Below are 22357 nucleotides of genomic sequence, written 5' to 3' on the forward strand. Positions count from 1 at the left end.
TGATGCGATCATATCCAGGGTACTGTGTACAAAGTTGGTTCCTTATTTAAGGTAGAACGTGAAAGTGTTGGAGTAGTTCAGAGAAGGTTTACCAGATTGATACCTCAAAAAGGCTTGTCTTATAAGAAATTGTTGGACAGGCTGTGCTTGTGTTAGCCGGAATTTAGAAGACTAAGAATGGATTTGATTTAAACCCAAGATCTTGAGGGGCGTTGACAGGATGAATATGGAGAGGATTTTTCCACGAGGGAATCTAGAATTAGTTTATATTTATTCTTCTAAACTCCAGGGGCTGAGTGGCCTCCTCATGCTCCCGATTTGTACGTTTGCATAACTATTTGCTTCCATTTCAGAAACCATCAGGAAATTATAACGCATGCACTTACATAAACTGACCGGATATACGCCATAAGTAGAAACTAATCTCACTGCAACCACTTAGGCCTGGCGATACATTTCATGAGCACCCAGTAAAAGGCATAACATACACCGATGAGCCAAATCATTATGACCACCTACTTAATAGGCTATTGGTCCTCCGTGTGCCGCCAAAACAGCGCCGACCCACCAAGGCATGGACTCTACAAGACCCCTGAAGGTGAACTGTGGTATCTGACACCAAAACATCAGCAGCAGATCCTTCAAGTCCTGTAAGTTGCAATTGGATTGAGATCTGGAGAATTTGGAGGCCAGGGCAACACCGTGAACACTTCATCATGTTCCTCAAACCATTCCCGAACAATGTGTGCAGTGTGGCAGGGCGCATTATCCTGCTGAAAGAGGCCACTGCCATCAGCGAATACCATTGCCATGAAGGGGTGTACCTGGTCTGCATCGATGTTTAGGTAGGTGACATGTGTCAAATTGACACCCACATGAATGGCCGCACCCAGGGTTTCCCAGCAGAACATTGCCCAGAGCATCACACTCCCTCGTCGTCTTCCCACAGTCGTTCGGACCAGACGGGATAGCCTTCATTGCCCTCGCGCATTGATGAGCCTTGGGCGTCCAACACCTGTTGCCGGTTTGTGGTTTGTCTCTTCTCGGACCACTGTCAGTAGGTACTCACCACTGCTGACCGGGAGCACCCCACAAGCCTTGCCGTTTCAGAGATGCTCTGACCCAGTCATCTGGCCATAACAATTTGGCCCTTGTCAAAGTCGCTCAGGTGTTTACTCCTGCCCATTTCTCCTGCATCCAACACATCAACTTTAAGAACTGACTGTCCACTTGCTGCTTAATGTATCCCACCCCTTGACAGGTGCCATTGTAACAAGATAACCAATGTTATTCACTTCACCTGTCAGTGGTCATAATGTTTTGGCTGATCGGTGTATCGTTTTTCAATCTCCTTCACTTCCAAAGGCCCAGAAAGGAAACAAATAAAACTGTGTAGATAATTTCCCCAAGTAACAAATTGTTCCGAGAAGATTTTGTGTTTCAAAAAAAACATTTCTTTGTCTGTTTTTTCTCTCTCCCAGTTTGTTTTGTCTCATTTTAGATTGAATTTGACTTGTATGTCACTTCCTCATTTTCTCCTCATGAAATTGTTCAAGGCCAATTAATGGAACTGAAATCCTGTTGCTTATTCACCTCGAATCGGAAGGAAATATAAATCTCTATTTCAGATATTTCAGTTAGAGGTGGAGGCTTTGAGTCATTGCAATGCATGTTTAAACACCAAATTGGCAGGAGTCCAGTGGTCATCATATATCACTGCGCTTAATTTAGTTTAGAGATCCAGCATTAAAACAGGCCCTTCAGCCCATGCCAACCATCGATCACCTATACACACTAGTTCTATGTTATCCCATTTTTGCATCCACTCTCTACATACTAGTGGGCAATTTACAGAGGCCAATTAACCTACAAAACTGCACATCTTTGGTATGTGGGAGGAAACCAGAGCCTCTGGAGGAGAACATGCAAACTCCATACAGAAAGAACCAAAGGTCACGACTGAACCCAGGTCTCTGGCATTGTGAGGCAGCAGCTCCACCAACTATGCCACTGTGCTGCAGTGGTAGTGCTCTGTTGTAGTCAGTCTGGCAACTTTCAGCCTGAACACATTCCAACTCTTATGAGATCAGATAAACCTACCTTTGCTTTGGCATTTGGGAGATAATGGTGGGTGTCAGTAACCCTTGTATATTATCCTCAAACTTTATTGACAATGTTCTTTAATTCCTCCTATTCAACCAAATAGCACAGATGAAAAGGTACTCATAGCAATGCTTTCCTAAATAGAGGTCCTAAAGATGAATTTGAAGGAGAATTCCCTTATTATAGTGTATTGGTAAGGCCTCATCTAATTTGCAGGATTAACATTAAAAAATTAAAAAATTTTGCAATCTGCAAAATCGGTAGGCATATTTGCTGGGTGGGATAGGTTTAACTACATCATTACGTTATATAGTTTTAAAAATATTTTAATATGCCCATGGAGCATTTTATCGTACTAACTTTATTATTATTTTTTTAAGTACACAATCCTTGATTCATCGCAGTTCTCTGCTCTAATTGAGGGATGCAATCAAGTAAAGTAGAGTCTATTTCCACATACACAAGCATACACAAGTAAGGTTTGGTACAGGTACAATTAACATGTTAACTGCAGCAGCATCACAGACTCAGCCAAACACACAAAACAAATTCTACATAAATTGTACCTGAAAATGCGAGGGGAAGAGGGGAGTGCCAGAGAGACCCTAAGAGTCTCTTAGGGGGGGGGGGGGGGATAAGGGGGGTTGAGGGGTGATGAAGTGGGAGGGGCAGGGGTGGAGGGGGGGGGGGGGGGAAAGGGGGATTGAGGGGGGATGAAGTGGGTGAGTGCCATGTCAGTTGGGGGAGGGTTGCCCAGCCCGCAGGAGAGGCCCAGCTAAAGATAGAAACAAAGTGTTGGAGTAACTCAGAGGGTCAGGCAGCATCTCTGGAGAAAAAGGATGGGTAACATTTCGGGTCGGGATCCTTATTCATCCTTTTTGTCCACAGATGCTGCCTAACTTGCTGAGTTACTCCAGCACTTTGTGTTTATCTTTTGTATAAACCAGCATATGCAGTTCTTTGTTTCTACATTTTAGGTATAACAGCTATCAGCTCAGGTCAGCCATATGAACATTGTGACTTCTTTAACAGATTGACATGCAAAAGAACAAACTGCTCAGGTCTCATTTTGTTGACATACTAACCAATACTCCACTAAAATTACACTTCATGGAAGGAATCAATGGCATGACTGAAATTATCGCGATGCACATGCAGCTTCAGATTTTCTTCAAACACACTCAACACTGATTTAAATTTCTGAGGCTAAAATAAATTTGATTTTTGCTTAATCTAGTGTTAGGCAGTGTTTGTGAGTAAAGTGCAGTACTCTTAAACTTTTGTTTAGTTTTCCCCTTCAAGTCAATTTTAATTTATTACTTAACCTTACTGAATAGAATTACACAGACACTAAAGATTTAAAACAGGCTAATTAGCCACGGTCCAAGCTGCTATTTATGATCTGAAAGCGCCTGCTCACACTCGGATTAATTTTTCCAACCCTCCCCCAATATCTGGTTATTTGTTTTGCTTTCAAGAATGCATCGTGCTTCACCTTAGATTTGCTGGGCCCATCTAACTGAACCTGTGGGAGCAAGTTCTATATTCATCCGATGTAAAATGATTCCTCCCATGTTCTTCATTTAATATCTTGGTGTTTTTATTCTTTGATTCTAACCTTTTCTAAAAGTAAAAATGGTTTCTCTATTTCAACCCTATTGGGTCCTCTCTCAGTTTTCTCTTGCAGAACAAAAACAAAGAGTTCTTGCCTCCTGAACCTTTCTGAACAATTACAACCATTCAATCATGATATACAGTATATTACAATTTTATTTTTTACAGTGCTTCAATATGCTTCTTATAGTCTAACATAACATAAATTTACACTTCCCTTTTGCTTCGGTATTGTCCGTTACTAAATTTCCTGAGACACATATTTCTTTTGTAAAGCTTGTTCCACCGGGTGGCGCCGTCAGCGATGGCAGCCTCACCAACAGTGTATGTCTTTTCATCTTTTTTGTTATTTTTAGTGTGTTTTAAAAGTTTGTGTTAATGTTCTCTGGTGTGTTTTATGTCAGGGGTGGGGGAGAAACGTTTTTCTCAATCTCTTATCTTGCCAAAGATGTGATTGTTTTCCGGATCGTATCTCCGGTCGCTCTGCAGACTAACATCATCGAGCTGGAGGCCTTGCTCGAGACTGTCTGAGCCCCACCGCGGGGCCATGGACTTACCATCAGAGCCTGCAATCCCTTGCCTGGGATCGACACTCCAACATCGAGGGGCTTGCAGTCTCGGGTAGAGGCTGATGTCGGGAAGCTCCAAAGTCCCAGGAGGTTCAACTAGCCCCGAATTGGGGTTCGATCGCCCGGTGCGGGGGAGCTGAGATCCCCCCAATGCGGGAGCTTGATCGCCCCGATGCGGAGGGCCCGACCGCCTGCTACGGTAGCCAAGATTGTCCTGTCAACGGAAGGCTCGAGGCCCCCGACCGCGGGAGGACAAAGAAGGGAAGAGATTGAACTTTTTTTTCGCCTTCCATCACAGTGAGGAACGTGGAGGAGTCACTGTGGTGGATGTTCATGTTAAAATGTATTTTGTGTGTTTTGTTGCTTTTTATTGGTATGACTGTATGGCAAATCAAACTCCTCGTATGTTGCAAAATATACTTGGCTAATAAAGTATGATTATGATTATTAAATAATAAAATAACAAAGATGTAGAATTTCAATTTGCATTTAATAGAATTTTATTTTTCATTAAATCTTCTGCCACTAAGTGCAGTGATAGGCACTCAATCTTTGGAAACTCACACATAAATTTGAATACTTGTAAATACAGGATACGTGAATCCATACACAAGAAAATTAGATACTGCTCATTAAAAAGCAAAATAAATCTACAGATGCGAGAGTTCGGAAAAATGTACGGAAAATTTTGGAAATATTCAGGTTACCAATCATCTGTGGAAAGATACTGCCTGGCCCACTGAGTATTTCCAGCATCTTCCATTGTTATTTTAGGAATGTTTAAAGCAAGTCCAAAAATTTTTTTTACCTTTGGCAATCCAGCTACATCTAGCCACATTTCATAAATAGTCTCCGTGGACAGCCCCTGACTGTAGCGAATAAAGCAAAGGAAGAACATTTAGTGAAATATTAAACTTTCTAAATTTAAAAAGTGGGACAAAAACTTTTAAAGTAAATACAAAAGAACAGCATCATCTTCATTATCTTTGCACTTTCATATCAGTAACAAAAGATGCAGGGATGGTTCCAAATCTAGGTAATGATGTCGGCTCAGTGTAATGCATTTAACTGGGCATGATCAGTCCATGTGGTGACTTCAAGAAAAATAGAGAGCAGCACCAACCAGTCTACATGGCCTTCTTTAACCTCACTAAATGTTTTGACTCCAGAGGCACTGTGGAACAACACCCTCAATACATGCAGCACTGGAGAGGGTGTAGGGGAGATTCACCGGGATGTTAAGAAAATAAATTAGTACAACACAGGAGAAGGCCCTTTGGCCCACAATATCTGTGCTGAACATGATGCCAAATTAAGCTAATTCCTTCTGGCTGCATGTGATCCATATCCCTCTATATGCATGTGCCAATCTAAAAGCCACTTTAATCTCACTATTACATGGGACGGAGCGTTTCAGTTAAGAGGAGAGACTGGAGAGGTTAGGTCTGTTTTCCTTGGAGCAGTGGGGTTTAAGAGGAGACATGATTGAGGTCTCAAATAGGGTAGATTACAGATCAGAGGTGGATACAACAAGAGGACATAGATTTAGCGTAGGAGAGATTTAGAGGGAGTCTGAGAGGGAACCTTTGTAATGAGAACCTGGAATACAACGCCTAAGAGAGTGATGGAAGCAGAGTTGTTGACAGCATTTAATAATTGTTGAGCAGAACAGTTTCCTGGGCAGAGAATATTATGGGCCAAGTTAAGTCAAGTTTATTGTCATATGACTAACTACGAGGTGGAAAGGTCCAAGGAAAATCATGCTAGAAGCAGTGTTATGGCCACATAGACACGGACAAGCACACAAAAACAAACTACACAGAAGATTCTGCAAAACAGTAAAAAGAAAAAATACTGTGTAAAAAAAAGACATTAGTAAAACACAATGAGAAAAAACAAGATCTTGGTAGTGCAAGAGGCAGTCTGCTGTGATCTGTTGTCGAGGTAGGATTAGGTAATGTGCTGGAAGAGGAATTAATAACGATGTGTCCACTGGTCAGCTTGGTCATGGATGGCAGAATAGCTTGTTTTCATGGTGTTTGACTCTGACAAGAAATTCAGCTGCCCACAGAAATCAGTCTCCATCATACAAGCCTGATATCAACGAATGTGAATAACAGAACCAATCTCGGTGAAGAGCAGTGTTAAATGTGGCTGCATCTTTGCCAATGCCTTTAGAGCCATGGAGAGATACAGCTTGGAAACTGCCCCCTTGGTCCACTGATTCCACACCAGACCAGAACTCATTTACACTATTCCTAACCTAACCCTTTTTATTCTCCCCACATTTTCTTCTGCCAGAGTCCACAACTCACCCACACAATGGGGGGAAGTTACAGTGGCTAATTAACAAACCATCCTATAGATTTATGGTTAGGAAAAAAACTGCAGATGCTGGTTAAAATCAAAGGTAGACACAAAATGATGGAGTAACTCAGCGGGTCAGGCAGCATCTCTGGGGAGAAGGAATGGGTGACGTTTCAGGTCGAGACCCTTTTTCTGAAGAAGGGTATCAACCCGAAACGTCACCCATTCCTTCTCTCCAGAGATGCTGCCGGTCCCGCTGAGTTACTCCAGCTTTTTGTGTCTACCTGTATATATATGGGATGTGGTTGGAAAGCAATGCACCTGAAAGAAGCCTACACGATTCCAGAGCAAAATGCACAGGGATATCTGGAGTAATACCATAACTATTTTCAGTAGCTGCTCATGATAAAACTTGGGTATATCAATCAGAATTTCCAAACTTGCAATTGAGGCAAACTCAAATTAAACAGCAAAGATCAGCACAAACCTCATAAGCACTAGATGGGGAAGGCAATGAACAAAGACATATCAGATGAACTATGTTGCAGAGAAGTGATTTGTGCATGAAGAATGAGAAGATGAAAATATTATCTAAACAATGTCATACTAATAACCTGGGGATGGATAAATTCAAGATCATGAAGAAGGAAGGATACTTAAGGAGTCTTCAGTAGCAAGTTTCACTAGAGACAGAGAATGCAAAAGATTATGTGCTAAAACTTCAGAAAGACCTGATTAAACCCAGGATAGAACACCGTGGCTGATTTTGGCATCACCCTTTTAGGAAGGATATCAAGTAATCGGAAAGAATGCAGAGATGTAGTATTAGAATGGTACCACAGATGAAAGACACCAGTTATGTGGGGAAAAAATTGATAAAATTGGGAAATTCCTCCCAGAGCACTGTAGAACATATAGAGATTTCATGAGATTCAAAGATCACGAAAGTTTTTTGTTAAGATATAGCTTGGAAACAGGGCCTTTCGCCCACCAAGTCCACACCATCCAACAATCACCTATACATTAGTTCTATCCTACCCGCAAGGGACAATTTATAGATGGCAATTACTCTACAAACCTGCACGTCTTTGGAATGTGGGAGGAAACCAGAGCACCCGGAGAATACCCATATGGTCACAGAGAGAACGTACAAATTCTGTACAGACAGCACCTACAGTCAGGATCGAACCCGGTACTCTGGCCTTGTCAAGCAGCAAACCTACTGTGGAATCTGTGGAATTCTCTGCCTCAGAAGGCAGTGGAGGCCAATTCTCTGAATGCATTCAAGAGAGAGCTAGATAGAGCTCTTAAGGATAGAGGAGTCAGGGGATATGGGGAGAAGGCAGGAACGGGGTACTGATTGAGAATGATCAGCCATGATCACATTGAATGGCAGTGCTGGCTCGAAGGGCCGAATGGCCTCCTCCTGCACCTATTGTCTATTGTCTACCACTGAACCACTGTGTTTTGATCAATTAAATAGAGAAAATGTGTTTCCAATGGTAGAAGGATTGATAACTAAAACGGACTGATTTAGGATAACTAATATTAAAAAAATAGAAGTGGGTATTAATTTTTTTGGACAGGGTTGTTATGATGCAATTCTCTACTGTTCCTTTTTAAAATCATTACTGAATCAATAAAAACTGTCAAATAGAGATGGATGAAGGGGAAAATATATACAGACTCATGGGGAAAGAGCAGCAGATTGGGGCAGAAATTATGGGTCTTTTTCTGGTTGCAACATTTTATTATTTTATGGAAACAATTATTTAAGCATTGAATTTATGATGATACAAGAGGAATCAAACTATTTTGCAGAGAAGATTTATGTGTTGCTTGTCAATCCACTCATGGACATGGCAAATTATTCTTTTGAACGTCTGGAAAGTATAACATATTTTAATTGTGAGAAACAAAACACCTTTTGCACCTACCTTCTCAGTTGTGGAAAATTCTCCATAAACATGTGCAGAAAATCCTAATTTTTGAAATAATAACAATTGTCACAAAACAAAAATTGGAATTCAATTTATATTAAAAAGTATAGATTTAAAAAATAATTCCCATTTCAACCTGTTTTAGCACGGTTAGATTTTACCTCGCCTGATATTCATACTTATCGTAAGCAGTGAGTTATAAGTACAGAACACTGAGTCAAGTGAAAGGAACAAAGTGACTTATAAGCAAAAGTCACAAGATTTTAGTGAAAGGAACACAAGGTGAGATACCCCCCCACCCCCCCCCCCACCTCCTCAATCTTTGCACATCCCCCAAGTCTTTCCACTCGACACTTTAATTTCATGTTTCATGTATTTTGCGTTTTTTTATGACTGTTGGCAGATCAATTCCCCTCCTGGGATAAATAAAGTTCGATCATATCATATCGTATAGTTCATGCCTCAGCAGCACAGTGCCTGGAGTTTTTGGCATGACGATGCAGGATAGAAGCTAGACATTTCCAAGCTGAAACCTACTTTAGTTATTTTTTTTAAATAGAAGTTCTACGGCTGGTGTGCGTTGGTGATAAATGTTGCAGAACTCACATTTACATAATTATAACATATAATCAAACATTCTTCCCAAAGTAACTCACCTGAGAAAGAATTAGTTGCCCATGAAATCTCTCCACAAATAGCCGTAAAAAATTAAGAAAAGCCTTTTGTCCTACTTGGTTCTCGAGGTAATGAAGCAGAAAATAACCCTAAAAAAGACACAATAAGAAAAACAGGAAATTGCGAGATAAAATAACAGACTAAAAATGGACATTCAAAGTGCAGATAAAATGTCAATATATCCAGCAGAATTAACCATTATTATGTTGATACATATCATGTTCACTTGTATAGTCCCACTTGAAGGATGTAATTATTCTTTTGCCAATTAGTTAAAAATAACACCAACACCTACTCAAAACCAAGGCTTTGATCAAACCTGACATGCTCTCAAATCTGTCTTATTTCTTCTCATAATATAAAATATCAAAAGCATGTGTCTCATTCAATCGAATGTGAAGAAATTGCAATTTGTACAAAGACAACTTGATGGAACAAAATCAAATTCCATGGCACAGCAGCCACCTACCATCAAGTAGTACTGAAATATTTGTGAGAAACTTAACCAATTAGTTCAACATGTGTGCTCATGCAAATAGCTGTGTTTTAAAAGTTGAATTATTCAAATAGTTCAAAAATAATGAGCTAAATCATAGTCAATCCGGTGCACTGACTGCAGTCTGCCCCCCTGCACTTCTCCTGTGACCACACTTGCTTTTGTAGCCCTGTGGGTCATGTCCTCCAGAAGGTCTGATCCTGAGACCTTTCCCATGAGGCAAAATAATCAGATATTAGATTCTGAACCTCCTTCCGGAATGTCTTTTGAAAGAAGCTTTTAACAATCCAAACACTAATTTTCAAATAATTGAAATATTTGAATTAAATATTTTTAAATAAAATATCTTACAATACCTTAGCATACTGGAACTAAATTAATAATGTCAAGAAAATGATAACAATACAAACATCGCTCCCAATGTGCCTTTGTAAACTAGTTTGGCATCTCCATTCACGTGAATGGGGTTTGTGTCCCATATGGCAGCTGTGTCAGGATGCAAAAAGGACCCAGCCCACCAGTTGAATCAGGCTGAATCCTGCCACAGAGTAGGAAGACAGATCGCCGCAAAACTGGTAAAATGCAGGTGTCATTCAAGTCAAGAGGACAACCTCAAGCCCGAGATATATCGATGGTGCTTCTTGGTATTGGCAATACAGGATACAGCAAATAAAATTAATTTTCAGCTGTAATGTGAACATTTATTTCAAGGCTCACTTCTGATTATCCATACAGAACCCAATGTTGAACCACCTAAAACCTTGTCCTGAAGGATGGCCTATTGCTATTGATTAGGGCTTATTGATGCAGCGACAATAATTGGGATTTGGGCTTCTGATCATATTGACCAGAGTAGGCCACAGAGATCTATAAGTTTGTTCCGGCTGGCTGATTGGCACTTCAGTTCCATTTAACCACCAATGTTCTGCATCTGTTGATAGCCATTCCAACAGAATTTCTTAATTTCAATTGATTCAGCAAACAATGACCGAGTTTCGCAGTCCAAAGTTGTAAAGTGAATTCACAGGATTGTCAGGTGAGGCTAGAAAAAAAAACTTTGGATGTGATGTGTCCCAACAGTTATCCTTGGTCTCTCTCATAATATTCACTGATTGCATCACAGAGCACAGCAGGTACATCTGACATGTGTACAGGTTACTGTTAGGATTTTATTCGTTTAGCGATACAACACAGAGATAGGCCCTTCAGCCCACCGAGTCCACAATGACCAGTTATCCCGGCATACTAACAATATCCTACATACACTAGGGACAATTTACAATTTGAGCCAGTCAATTAGCCTACGTAAACCTGTACGTCTTTGGATTGTGGGAGGAAACGAGAGATCCCGGAGAAAACCCACGCAGGTTACGGGACGAGCATACAAACTCCGTACAGACAGCACCCGTGGTCAGGATCAAACCTGGTTCTCCACCGCTGCGCCATTGTGCCACCCTAATATGTATGTGTGAAAGGAAGCTCTTGCCTTTAAGTAATGAACTTGCATGAAGATCTTTCCTGGATTTCGACCATGTTTGACAATCGTTGCACCAGTGCTGCTCACTTCACCCGTGTTCTCCTTGTTAGGCCTGTAAAATTAAATAGTCTCAAACATAAAATTGCATATAATTAGCTCAAAATTTCCAATAAAAGCTGGTAGTAATTCTACAAGTCTCAATGTAAGGGCAGCGGAGAGGTACAGCAGTTAGTATTGCTACCACACAACTCCAGCAGCCGAGTTCATTCCTGCCATCGGGAACTGTCTGTGTGGAATTTATACATTTTGCCTGTGACAGGGTGGAATTCCCCAGGATGTTTCTGTTTTCTCCACATCGTAAAGACCTCCTGGTAGATTAATTGGCATTGTAAATTACCCTTAGTGTCGCAGAAAAATTACTAACAGAATATAAGTTACAGGAAAATATGTGGGGGAATTGCAATGTGTCACAATACAGAAGGCCAGGAAACCTATAATTTCTATGACAAACCCTTTCCAGGTTCGCACCAACTATAAATTTAAAATTACTTCCCATAATATTCAATGGTTCAATGGTGCTTTTTTTGTTGCAAAATTGCAGCATAAGTTATTAATAAACATTAAAAAAGAGTAGATACTGAAATCAAGAAAGTAACATCTATGCTGTGATAACCTTTTCATCTTAAAGTCCATAACACATTAACTGCCCTGCTTTTATCTTATCTACCTCACAATCAGTTAATCAAAAACGCTCAATTCAATCATGCAGCCTCAGAAAAGCAGCCAACATAAATCAAAGACTTGAACCACCCCACAATTTACAGTAGCCAAACACAGTGAAACTCATCTGAAACTTGCCGAATTGTGAAAGGTGTGATTAGAGTGGCTGTGAAGAAGATATTTCCATTGGTGGGTGGACAAGAGGACACAACCTCAGAATAAAAGGACGCACCTCTAGAAAAGAGATGCGGAGGAGGAATTTCTTTAGTTACAGGGTAATAAATCTGTGGAATTCATTGCCACAGACGGGTGTGGAGGCCGTTATTGGGTATTTTTAAGGTGAAGATCGATAGATTCTTGATTAGCAAGGGTGTCAAGGGTTATGGGGAAAAGCTAGGACAATGGGGTTGAGAGGAAAGGATAGATCAGCCATAATTGGATGGCAGAGTACACTCGATGGGCCAATGGCCTAATTCTGCTCCTATGACTTATGAACTTATGCTTCGTCCTGCTTCTCCACTCTTCTACCTTTCTTTCTTCCCGCTCCTGCATTCAATCTGAAGAAGGGTCCCGATTAGTCATCTATCCATATTCTCTAGGGATGCTGCCTGACCTGCTGAGTTACTCCAGTATTTTCTGTCTGTCCTTAGTAAAACCAGCATCAGGAGTTCCTTGTTTTTTTGTTTCTAAAGTAGACCTGGCAACATTCCAGTCCAGAAATAATATAAATTTTCACATGCATTGAGAAAATACGAGAAATTTGCTTCCATAATTATTTTATACACAGTTTTAATATTGTGTTGGAAACTGTGACATCAGACATGTGTAGTGAGAAATTGTAATCAAAAATATTGCACACAATGATACGGAAAGTTAATATTTCTATTTATTTATTTTAACTCCTTTCCTTTTCATTCTGCTATTCAATAGCAATCATACCTCCCATTTTACACAGATTAATTTAGACTTATCTGGATAGAAATCAAGAAATCGCAGGAAATAACCTTCCTTTTTCCTCAAAGTAAAATTAGGTTCCGTGTGAAGTGCACCTTAGATGAAGATCTTGCAAAAGCTACCTCCACACAGGACCAATTCAATGAACATGGATTATCGTCAATTCTCATTAATCCCACACCTCATTTAAAAATACTCTCTTTCCAACAATAATGTGTATAACAGATTTTAATAGAACATGAACATGTGCATTAATCCAACAATTCATATTCTAATACCATCATGAATTTCCACACCACATTGTTAATTTAGCATTACATTTCTATTGTTTAACTGACTGCACATTTCAGGCCATATGCCTCCAACTCTTGAATCAACTCCCAGTCAAACAGATAACATGTTTTATAGGCTGTAAACGATCACTTTAGTATTCACTTCACTTTTTATCCATGATTTTTTACGATTATTCAAGTGTTTTAGTTTATATCACATTGAACATAACTGCAACATATTTGTTTAAAGTCAATATAGCTTCCCTGTTGCCTATTCTGAGTCCCACAATATCATCCTCTAGAAAAAGAGCTCTGCCACTTGCTTCCAATTTATATACATTCAAAGGCCCATACCACCTACATACTGCACTCAACTTATCAGTGTGTTCTCATCGCCCTGATTTTCTATTTTAATCATCCTTTCTGGTTCTCTCTGAACAAATTAGAACTTGGCAATATTAACATTACCCATTGTCTACAAGCCTTAATTTTCTCAAGATCCCACTGTGTTCTCTTAAATGATAAAGTCCCACATTTCCCCGATGGCATTTGGTAGGCTGCCATTCACTAGCTTTGCTGATTTTTCTTTCATTCATTTCGTGATTAAGTACTTTCCTCTGCAGTTTCACAATCGACTGGGATCTTTTCAGAGTCAAGGTAATTTTGAAATGTCACAATTTAAACTCCCATATCTCTGCAGCAAATTCTTTCAAGTCTCCCAGCATACGGTTATCTGTTACTTGGCAATGTCAGCCTGTCACCCAGCACGCACCACTCTATTTTAATGATCACTTCAGTTTTCATGTCACTTTTTTATCCATGGTTTTCAATGATTATTGAAGATTTTTGATGTGCTTATTTGGAATCGCGCAGTCATTGTCTGAGGATATAAACTCTGCAGATTGCTTCTTGTTTACATTTAGTATTAGAGACCTGTCAGTCAACATTATGTCAGTTACCTCTGAGATTGTAAAATTTAATACACTAACTTTTGATAATTTGACAAATAGAAGGTGTAACGGATTGTATTGGATTAATGAGAATTGACTATGTCAGTTCCCTATGAATCACATCGTGGGCAGCGTGATGATTCACGAGTATCATTCAATATTCTCACCTCCTGCCATATAGAGAGAGAGGAAAAAATCTCTGACCTCCAATTCCACTTAAGGAGCAGCTAAAGACATCACATTCACTGATCAGAGAAGAAACAAGGAATGGGAAAGATTCGGCCCCGGTTCAGGGCTCTTACCAATTTTCTGATTTTTAAAAAAATGCTCTTTAATATCAGATCAAAGCCCTCACTTTAGAATGATTGCTTGTCAGTCATTCAGTTATCCTCAAAGCGTTTTTCATTGATTTTGCATTGGAACAATGCTCTTCACATTCTCCATCTACCAAATGAAGTTCAATCGGTGGACAAGTCACCAGAGCAAAGCTGCACTTCATAACTCCGATATCCTTTCTCTGAAAAGTAGTATTGCACATACATCTATGACAGGAGAATCAGGAATACAAAGATAAGCAGGGAGCACAGAGGAATTAATCAGCAGCTGAGAATGAACAAGGGCATTGCCACCCAGGTACTGAAATCATTGACGCTCTTCATTTAGACTTAAGGTTTGAAGGAACCAATAGCTGGATAAACCCCACAGATTATATTTTTATGGAGAATGCTAGAATCTGTATTTGTACAATTTCAACCAGAATTAGAAGGTTTTTTTAAAGATGATGATGATTGCAGCAAATCTACAGACATTTACACTGATGCAAAAGAAGACACATTTAGCAGTAACAACCAAGTTAAATTGAAAAATTCATCGGTGGCACTTGTGTCATCAAGAGAAAGCATTAGGTAGTGAGCATGTTCTATGCACACAGTTGAAATGAGATGTAAAAGTTATTCAGTTTTGTTTTTAAGAAATCACCAATGAAATATAAAGTAATGATACAGTAAACCCTCGTTACAATGGACCATGGGGGTGGGTGGGGGTGGGGAGAGATGACTATTATTACCGATTGAGATATTATCAGTGTAGGTAGTTGAAACCAAGAAATGCAGATGCTGGTTAATATACAAAGGACACAAAGTGCTGGAGTAACTCAGTGGGTCAGGCAGCATCTCTGTAGAGCATGGGCAGGTGACGCTGGGGACCTTCTTCAGACTGATCAACAGACCTACTGAAGAAGGCAGGAGAATGAGGTTAAGAGGGAGAGATAGATCAGCCATGATTGAATGGCGGAGTAGATTTGATGGGCCGAATGGCTTAATTCTACCCCTATCACTTATGACATGCTGAGTTATTCCAGTGTTGTTTCACCTTAAAACTAGGTGCCAGTGTCGCTGGTGAGCCCCTCCCCATCGGCTATCCTATCGTCTGGTCAATGCCGCCATTGCCACAGCCAAGCAACAGCTCCTGGTCGTCACCTCCCCCCTCAGGCCGCCGCCCGGCCACCATGGCCCCCCCCCCCCCTTCCCCGCCACAAGGTGGAGTATGTCGGCAAGTTCAGGGAAAGAGGTAGCTGTAACGGCAGGGAAACATGCCGAGTGGACTGAGCGACGGGAAGAGGAGGAAAGGGAGGAGGCGACAGTGGAGAGGGGAACGGATAAAGCGACGGAAACAGTAGCGGCGGGAGGGGGGGGGAAGGGAGCCCCACGGTGACCGAGCTGGTCCTGTCAATGCCCAAAAAAACGCCGTCTCCAGGAGCTACAATGCGAGCTGTAACAACAGCCATGTCAGGCGGACCATGCAGTGGGTGAAAAAGGGCTTGCCGGCACAGCCAGGGCTGGGGAGGTGGTGCAAGCCAGTGTGGCATCAGCAGGTCCGTCCACTATATCTGAAATCCGTTATAAATGGGTTCGTTAAAACAAGAGTATACTGTATTAGCAGAAAGCAATGCATGATAAATTGGATTAAATTGATGTTGCTCAGATTGGGAAAGACCCCTAAGAGATATGATCCAGAGATAGTATTTTCCTGGTACAATACAAGCATATAGAATTTTGACTGGGACCATGTGTTGCAGATGCAAAAGTTTGCCGAACAACACAAACAATGCTGAGTGGTAAAAATCAGCTTTTGGTAATGTGTTAAATTAATGCTATAACAACATATACTCATAATACTTCCTTCCTGATATTTTCACCCAGTGAAGTGAACTGAAACAAATATTGGAAAAATAGTGCATAAGGCAACCAGTAGAACTAGTACTTGCATTACTAGTCCCAAAACATTACAGGAAGATAAAGACTGCCTGGCTGAACAGAAAAACAAGTGAAATGTGCAACTCAATGTGAATACACAGACCTTTTTTTTTTTACACAGGAGCCAAGGGATGAGATGGAAATGAGCAGTACCTTTGGTTTTAAACACTCGGTTTCCCAAAAATGAATGCAGGTGATAGACCTATAATTTTTTGGCCAAGCCAAACTGATACTTGATATATATTTACTTGTTCCAGGCAATAAATTAGGTCAAACTTCTGAAACATATACAAATAAAAACTGGACAATTTCCAGCACAGAATTTTAGTATTGTGTGATTCATGTGCAATTGTGAACTTTGAAGCAGTTAATAGATTTTTCTAATTGGAATTACCGTGACATTAGTGAAATTGTCTGTCAATTATATAGGGAGAGTTTAGATTTTAGTCTTTTGAACTGCAATGATCAAACAGCACTCATAGATAGTGCTCACCTCTTTGAGATGCACACTTTTGGGGTTGGACCATACTGATAGCAAGGTTTGTTATTGTGCAAGGAGGATAAGATGGTATATTGACAGAATTTACAAGTGGCACAATGGCACAGCTAGTAAAGTCACCACATTACAGCACTACCGACTGAAGTTCAATCCTGATCTCGGTCAGGAGCTTTCTGTTCGGAGCATGCACCTTCTCTCTGTGACCATGTTAGTTCCCATGTATGTGCATGTGTATGGTGGAATCTGGAGAGTTGATTGAAGTGTACGGAAAATAAAATGGGATTAACCCAAGAATGGTATAAATGGGAGCTTGATGATTGAGTGGACTCAGTGGGCCAACAAACTTCCTTTCTGAACAGGTCTGACTCCAAAAGAGCAATCCAACCTTTCCAATCATTCCTCAAAACTGAAGTGTTCCAGTGCAGGCAACACCTTGCCTTCTACACCCTCTTGAATACAATCATGTTCTTCCTACAGTGTGGTGACCGGAAATGCATACAATTCTTTAGGCCTAAACAATGTTTTACAAAGCTGTACCTCTGCTGTTATATTCTATGCCCCAGCTATTAAAGGTCAGTATCCCATATGCCTTCTTCACTATCTTACTATGCTGCAATTTTCAGGGCTCCTTGGACCTGTATGCCTAGATCCCTCTTTCCTACCTTTATCGCTCCCAATTCTGATGAGCAATGTGTCTGCATTCACCTGAGTACTTGTAATTCTTCTTCAGAGTTCTGAATTTCATCTCGGAGCCTTCGCCATCGCAGTAAGGACCTTAGCTGCTGTTGTTCCTTTGCTTCTTCCTGTGCAAGCTGGGAAAATTTAGTCAATGAACACTTGATGATTGATACATGCCTTGCAATATTAAACAAAAAAATAAATAGCTGCAGGGATCAACTTCAAAGCAGTGGTATTAGACTACTAAGTGGCATCGTTATCTGCCAATGACAGTATGTAGCATTCTGGTTCTGCTGGTAGACCTGCTGCCTCTCAGCACTGGAGACCCAGGTTCAATCCTGACCAAGTAGAAACAAGGAACTGCAGATGCTGTTTTACACAAAAGGACATGAAGTGCTGGAGTAATTCAGTGGGTCAGACAGAATCTCCGGAAAACATAAATAGGCGACATTTCGGGTCGGTACCCTTCTTCAGACCTTCTCGAGACTGAAGAAGGGTTTCGATCTGAAACGTCATCTATCCACAGTCTCCAGGGATGCTGCCTAACCTGGTGATTTACTCCAGCTCTTTGTCCCTTAATCCTGACAATAGCTGCTGTCTGTATTGAATTTGTACATTCTCCCAGTGACTTAGGTTTCCTTTGGGTACTCCAGTTTCCTCCCATATTTCAAAAAATGTGCAGATTGGGGATTAATTAGCCATTGTAAATTGCCCCTCGTGTGTAGGTTAATGGTAGAATTTGGAGTGCTTTAATGAGAATAAAAATGAGATCAATAGAGGATTACTGCAAACGAGTGGCTGGCAGCCAGCATCAACTTGGTGGATGGAATGCCCTATGTTCGTGCTGTGTGTTTCTGTGACTCGGTCCTTAAATCAGGCATTTACTGTGCGAATGATAACAATCTCACCATTTAGGTGGAATTGGATCTTCATATGTGGGCATACCACCGACATTTTTTTTTTTTTTTTTTAGACAATAGGTGCAGGAGTAGGTCATTCAGCCCTTCGAGCCAGCACCGCCATTCAATGCGATCATGGCTGATCACTCTCAATCAGTACCCCGTTCCTGCCTTCTCCCCATACCCCCTCACTCCGCTATCCTTAAGAGCTCTATCCAGCTCTCTTTTGAAAGCATCCAACGAACTGGCCTCCACTGCCTTCTGAGGCAGAGAATTCCACACCTTCACCACTCTCTGACTGAAAAAGTTCTTCCTCATCTCCGTTCTAAATGGCCTACCCCTTATTCTTAAACTGTGGTTCTCAGACAACTTGTTGGGTTCAGCAAAACAAGCAACATCAGTCTGAATTTCATAGCAACTGATACTTCATTGGTAACTAATTCTTCAATTGTGTGACATCTGTACTTTGTTTGATTTTTTCACTCTTTCATGATACAGGGGATGGTGTCTATATTTTTGGGCATGACGTTTTAGAAGTCTAACACGTTTTGTAAATCTCTTACTTGACCACCACTCCTTTCTGTATGATCCCCAGTATTGCTGTGTGCCTCAGCACACATTCCTGCACTGATATACTTAAGAGGGTAAATTCTAAGAAGCCTGTAAAATCCAGTGTGGAATCAGGTTATTGCTCATGTTCTGCAAGTTGCCTCTTGGAATCTTAGGAACATCCAGGCTTGGATGAGCAAAAGTCTGTTCTTGTTTATGTTTTGGATGTCGGAGGCACTGCCTATAAAATTAGTGTTGAAATTAGGAACTGTGGTGATGGGCTAATGTTAATCATCATTCAAATACTCTTGGGAAATTATTTTTTGGATAATGTTATCAATTATTAATGCAAAATAGGAATTATTTCTGATTACCTTAATCCCTTTGATTTTGAAGAATCACCCATGTTCATCAAGATTTCAAGATCCCACCAAACATTTCATAACAATTCTAAACCTTTCACCAGGCAATAATGATGATAAAATGATATTTGTCCCAACACAACTGACCTGTGATTTGAAGGGAATTTTGGAAGGGATTTTGTCCCTGTTTACCTACCCTTTTACCTAGTGTTGGAAGTTAAATGAAGCGGGTGTTCTGGCAAAAAGGGTGGGAAGATGGACATAGTTTATAATAGCCGTTTATAGATGAGATAAATACTCGGAATTAACTGCCCAGGAAGACAAAGAAAATGGACGGTACAAACACATTCAAAAGAAAATGTTATTAACTTTCTTTGGACTTGTAAAATGGGTCAATCAGATAAATGATTCTACCTTTATAATTTAGTGTAGCTTGAAAGATCACGTAGCCTTTTGCAGTCCTGCAAATATTTATGTGACAACGATACATAAATAACATTTTGGATCCTTTAGAACATTGAATTATATTTGGGGAAAATGTTGCAATGGATTTGATTACACTAACAGCTTTCATGATTAAACTGTGTGAAGTCAGAAGTGGCAAATATATGTGGAGAATGCAAGCACCACTCAGGAGCAAACTAATCACAACATATTTCTTCCCAGATCATAAAATAAATCTATCCAAATTCATTCTGAAATGATTTATGTTCTTTGTTTGTTCTTTCATGTTAATTTTACAGTTCTGGCGTTTCTGTCTCAAGATATTGACTTGCAAATCAATCCCAAAACAATATTTTCTTAGATAGTCTCTCTTCCTATTTCATGACTGGTGTAACTCTAATGATCAAAATGTCTGACTTTTGTGAATAAAAATCACAAGAATCCACCCCCACCCACCCGAAAATCTATCAGTATTTTGTTTCTGGTATTTCAACTATATTCCATCTCAGAGATCCTGATTGATAATCCTAACAAAGTAACATTAATGTTAATGGAAAATGGAAATGAACAGCTTTGGCATGTCAGAATGAACCACAGAAGGAAACGGGAAGAAAATGAATGCTATAAATCTCAGTCTAGTACTAATCTCAGACATCAATCCCGCTGTATGTAAATTGCTCTAGGTTATAGTGGAGGCACAAGAGATTGCAAATGCTAGAGTACAAGGCAAAACAAAACTGCTGGTGGATTTAGTGGGTCAAGCATCACCTGCATCAGGACTGAGTGTATAGCAGGCTGGTACCCAATAAGAGTTGAGAGGGAGAGGTATGATGGGCTGGTAGGTGGAAACAGCTGTGGTGACGATGATTTTAAAATAGAGCCATGTTGAGGGGTGGGAGATAATAAGGGGAATTGAGAGACAATTACTACTTAGCAATAGGTAGAAAAAGTAATGGGGAAAAATGAGGCAGATGGAACCGCAGGGGGGGGGTGGAAGGGGAAGTTGAGATGGAGGGTGGAAGGGGATAAATGGATCCAGATAAGAACAGGATGATGGGCAGATGAAAGCAGATTGGTGGGAGGGGAGTGGTATAGGAAGGCTTGGCCAAGAGGGAAGAAATCCAGGTGGAGAGAGGCATGGGTGATGAGCAGTTGGAAGCAGGTGGGCAAGATAAGTAATCTAAGCAAACCAGAACAGCACATCATATTCCTCTTGAATATCTTACAACTCAATGCTATAAACATTGATTTTTCCAATTTTAGGTAACCCACCATCCCAATATTCTTTACTCACTCCTACTAACCCATCTAGGTCCACCTTGCTAACCCCCCCCCCACACCCCCACACCCCCACCCACCTCCCCTCACTTCACTGCAACTCCTTTCCATCTGCCCATCACCCATGCATGTATCCATTTGGGATATTTTCCCCTTGGCTTTCCCTTCCTATCCCCCTGCCTTCACTCACCCATCATCTGATTCCACCTATGACCTACCAACTCCTGCATCACCCATCCCTTTAGCTTTAAACTGACTACCTTCATCTCTGTGCTCACAATCCTGATGCCGGGTCTCAACTCGAAATGTTGACAATTCCTTTCCACACATGATGCTCGACCCATTGAGTTTCTCCAGCACTTTACTTTTTTGCCTTGTATAATATGAATATATGAATATGAATACGTTTATTTGCCAAGTATGCATATACAAGGAATGTGCCTTGGTGCTCCGCTAACAAATGACAACACAAACATACAGTTAACAATTAAGAATAAAGCATAACCACATCAAAACAATAATGATACACCATTACAGTCTAAACATGTGGGTGAAAATAAACCAGAGCAAAAAAGAGACTACAGACTTTGGTTATTGAGTAGAACTATCACTTGTGGAAAGAAGCTGTTTTTATGTCTGGCTGTGGTTGCTTTGACAGTCCGGAGTCGCCTTCCAGAGGGAAGTGCTTCAAAGAGTTTGTGGCCAGGGTGAGAGGGGTCAGAGATGATCTTGCCCGCTCACTTCCTGGCCCTTGCCAGTTCGTCAATGGGGGGGAAGGTTGCAGCCAATAGTATCTGATGCGAATAAACAACCATCGCTGTTTTGAAAAAAGGTAACACAGATATAACAATGGACATAAGATTTTAGATATAGCGAGATACTAGCATGACATCAAAGGAGATTGGATAAAGTATCCAAAAACATGATGGTCCAATTGAATAAATAAGAAGAAAATGCCAGAAGAACCCAAAAATCAGCGGACAATAATTTTCAGGAAAATCATTATTCTGCCAGCAATGAATCTGAAAATGTGGTGGAAGCAGAATCAGCAACAGATTACAAAAGCGAATTAGATAAATGTTTATGGCTTTGGGGGATGGCCAGTGACTGGAACTAATTGGATAGAAAATTCAGTGGAAAAAATTACCTCTGTTCTACAATTTAATGATTCCAAAATACACAAATGTATAAAGATAGTTTTCTCAGAAACCTGCAACATTTTTCAATTTACATCCTCTTTCATTATATTTATAGCGTATTTAAAAAATATTTAATAATCTCTATTGTAAGAACATATCCAATTCCAATGAAGGACA

General features: G+C 40.4%; 1 protein-coding gene across 6 annotated transcripts in view; it reads right to left on the bottom strand.

Annotated features, from left to right (window-relative positions):
• Positions 1-22357, bottom strand: part of aopep (aminopeptidase O (putative)) — a 169497-nt gene that overhangs the window by 84577 nt on the left and 62563 nt on the right. For all 6 annotated transcript variants that reach the window (XM_078396152.1, XM_078396151.1, XM_078396156.1 and 3 more), the window contains 5 exons: positions 17537-17643; positions 11191-11293; positions 9190-9297; positions 8531-8574; positions 5095-5155 (listed from right to left, as the gene is read on the bottom strand). In XM_078396152.1, the coding sequence (XP_078252278.1) occupies positions 5095-5155; positions 8531-8574; positions 9190-9297; positions 11191-11293; positions 17537-17643 (423 nt within the window). The remainder of the gene's footprint in view (positions 1-5094; positions 5156-8530; positions 8575-9189; positions 9298-11190; positions 11294-17536; positions 17644-22357) is intronic.

This window comes from Rhinoraja longicauda, chromosome 3 (assembly GCF_053455715.1).
Source record: "Rhinoraja longicauda isolate Sanriku21f chromosome 3, sRhiLon1.1, whole genome shotgun sequence".
NCBI classification, from domain to species: domain Eukaryota; kingdom Metazoa; phylum Chordata; class Chondrichthyes; order Rajiformes; family Arhynchobatidae; genus Rhinoraja; species Rhinoraja longicauda.